Source organism: Salpingoeca rosetta (genome assembly GCF_000188695.1).
Source record: "Salpingoeca rosetta unplaced genomic scaffold supercont1.38, whole genome shotgun sequence".
In the NCBI taxonomy this organism is placed as follows: Eukaryota; class Choanoflagellata; order Craspedida; family Salpingoecidae; genus Salpingoeca; species Salpingoeca rosetta.
Window position 1 is genome coordinate 372,581 of NW_004754896.1, and position 2,500 is coordinate 375,080.

The window sequence follows — 2,500 nt, forward strand, 5'->3', positions numbered from 1 at the left end:
TTCAGGAGACAGACAAGGCCGGGGGTAGGGATCAAGACTGCGCAGATGCGCTGGCACGACATCATGCGTCCTGTTGCCCAGCATGCTCAAGTTCCGCCTCTCATGGAAACCGGGCAAGACGGAGTACCTCGATGGTGCGTTCACACGTCGCTTCAGCCAGCAGCTGTGCAGTTCCCGTGTTGTGTCTGCTTCAGTGTTAAGTGGTGGTGTTGGCGTTCGCTGTGAGTTTGGGCACATCATGCGTGTGCGGGGTGAACTCGTTGTACGCATGAACCCATTGCGCCCATGTTCTCCTCTTGCCCACTCTCCGACCGGCTGATGCCTCAGGCGACATCTACCTGCCCGTGTGGGGTCCCATCACCACCACGGAGGCGCGTCTCATGGTCACCGGCCACGACCGCCGCATCTACGACAACCAGCAGTGCGTGTGTGTGTGTGTGTGTGTGTGTGTATGCCTGTGTGTTATTGATGGATGAGTTTTCCCGTGCATTGACCCCACTGCTACCATCATCATCATCATCATCATCATCATCATCATCATCATCATCATCGTCATCATCATCATCATCATCATCGTCATCATCGCTGCTGTTCAGGTATGAGGAGCAGATGTTCTACTTCAACACGACGGCGCGCGTCAGCCGGTACGACCACGGCGTGAGGACAGAGGGCATCGACTACTGCTACGACTGCAAGGCCGAGATTGAGATCCTTCGCGAGTACTTGATCAAGGTGACGCGCTATCTGTCATGGCAGTGGAGGGGTCCTCTGCACACTCATGCAATTAGTGGCCACACACACACAAACACACACACACACAAACACACACACGAACACGGACACACACGAACACGGACACACACACACACGAACACACACACACAAACACACACCCTGCTGGCAATGCAATTGTTTGGCACATGCTTACACTTTGCCCGTTGCATGGCGGTTGGCTGATCAGGTGTGTGGCGCTTCGCCAGATGACTCAGCCAGCCTCGATGCCCGCATTGGCGCCATGACACACGAGTACGTGTCACCCTGCGTGAGGTGTCGTTTTCCTTGTTTTCTTTGCTTGCGCTGCTCGTGCTGCGTAAAGCACTCGCGTTTTGGTCACCACCTCGTCCTCACTCTCCTCGCTCCCGTCACACCTGCCTCTCCCACCACCCACTTCCACGACGTGCTTCGTGTTTCGCGTCCTTGCCAGAATCTCACGCGGTATTGGGGGACGAACGCTCCGCGACGCCAACGCGGACCCCGGCCAGCGCAAACAGTCCATCATGCAGAAGCAGGTGATGCGCTTGCACGTGCTGCAGTTGTAGCGTGGTTTCCCAACCTCCAGTCTTGGCTTACTGCTGTTGTTGTTGCGGTGGAAGTCATCTCATTGATATTCGCTGTTGCTGTTGCTGCCGTTGCTTCTGCTGCAGTGGATTGACGGCCGCCCAGCGTACATGGAGCGCCCAAAGCACGAGCCGCAATACTCAGGGTGCGTTGTCGTTTTAAATGCATCTGCGTACTTGTGTGGCTGGTTGAGGGCTCACGTGTGCTTGTCACTCGCATTGTTTTGCCATGCCGCAGCCTTGCACTCCCTTCAGCCAACACACACACACACACACACACACACACACACACACACACACACACACACACACACACACACACACACACACACACACACACACACACACACACACACACACACACACACACACACACACACACACACACACACACATTTGCGCAACGCATGATGGAGCGTCAAGGCTATGTCGAAGGTGCTGGTCTTGGTGCACAGGGCCAGGGCATCCGCGCCCCAATTGCACCGGAGGCGCAGCAGGGCACCCGCGGTCTTGGCTTCACCGCCCGCGGCTTCAGCTTTGCGTCGGATGAGAAGAAGAAGAGCGGCACCTCGCAGCCGTTTGTGTTCAAGGCAGGCCCTCCCCTCTTGCCAAACCCAACAGGCAGCAGCAGCAGCAGTGCCAGTGCGGGCGGTCGTGGCACTAACAAGGACACTGGCCAGAGAGTGACCCTTTCCACGAGCAGCAAGGTCGGCGACCTTGGTCGTGCAGATGCACAGTCATCGTCATCATCAGCAAAGTGCGGTGATGCAAAGGAGGGAGCCGCCACTGCCACAGACACCGGCGATGCCGATGGTGATGGCGGGCAGCACAGCGGCCAGCCCGAGATGGAAGGCGATGGGTCATCGGCTCCAGCTCCAGCTTCCAAGGATGCAGGCGCGGCGTGTGACAACGAGCCTGCAGAGAAGGCGCGCGAGGCTGCGATGCCTCAAGCCACTGCCTCACCTCACGATTCAGGGGCGCCGTCCAAGGATAGCGACACAGTGTGACTTGATGCGTCGCTCCTCATCGGGCCTCTGTGTTACCCACACATCACCTCCCGCGCCTTGTTGTTTGCCGCTGGTGTCTGTTCCTTCTGTCCATCGTTTGCTCAAATTGGACTGTTGTTCTCTGCCCTTTGACCTGTGCCATGTTTGTGTCCTTTG

General features: G+C 57.2%; 1 protein-coding gene across 1 annotated transcript; it reads left to right on the forward strand.

Moving 5' to 3' along the window:
* Nucleotides 1–34: 34 nt before the first annotated feature.
* PTSG_10588 (uncharacterized protein) lies at nucleotides 35–2,344 on the forward strand (the record flags this gene model as incomplete). Its single annotated transcript, XM_004988068.1, has 7 exons — nucleotides 35–134; nucleotides 328–421; nucleotides 597–732; nucleotides 962–1,026; nucleotides 1,205–1,289; nucleotides 1,425–1,493; nucleotides 1,793–2,344. Exons 1-7 carry the CDS (start codon nucleotides 83–85, stop codon nucleotides 2,342–2,344), a joined length of 1,053 nt encoding a protein of 350 aa, XP_004988125.1. The 5' UTR covers nucleotides 35–82.
* Between the last annotated feature and the right edge of the window lie 156 nt (nucleotides 2,345–2,500).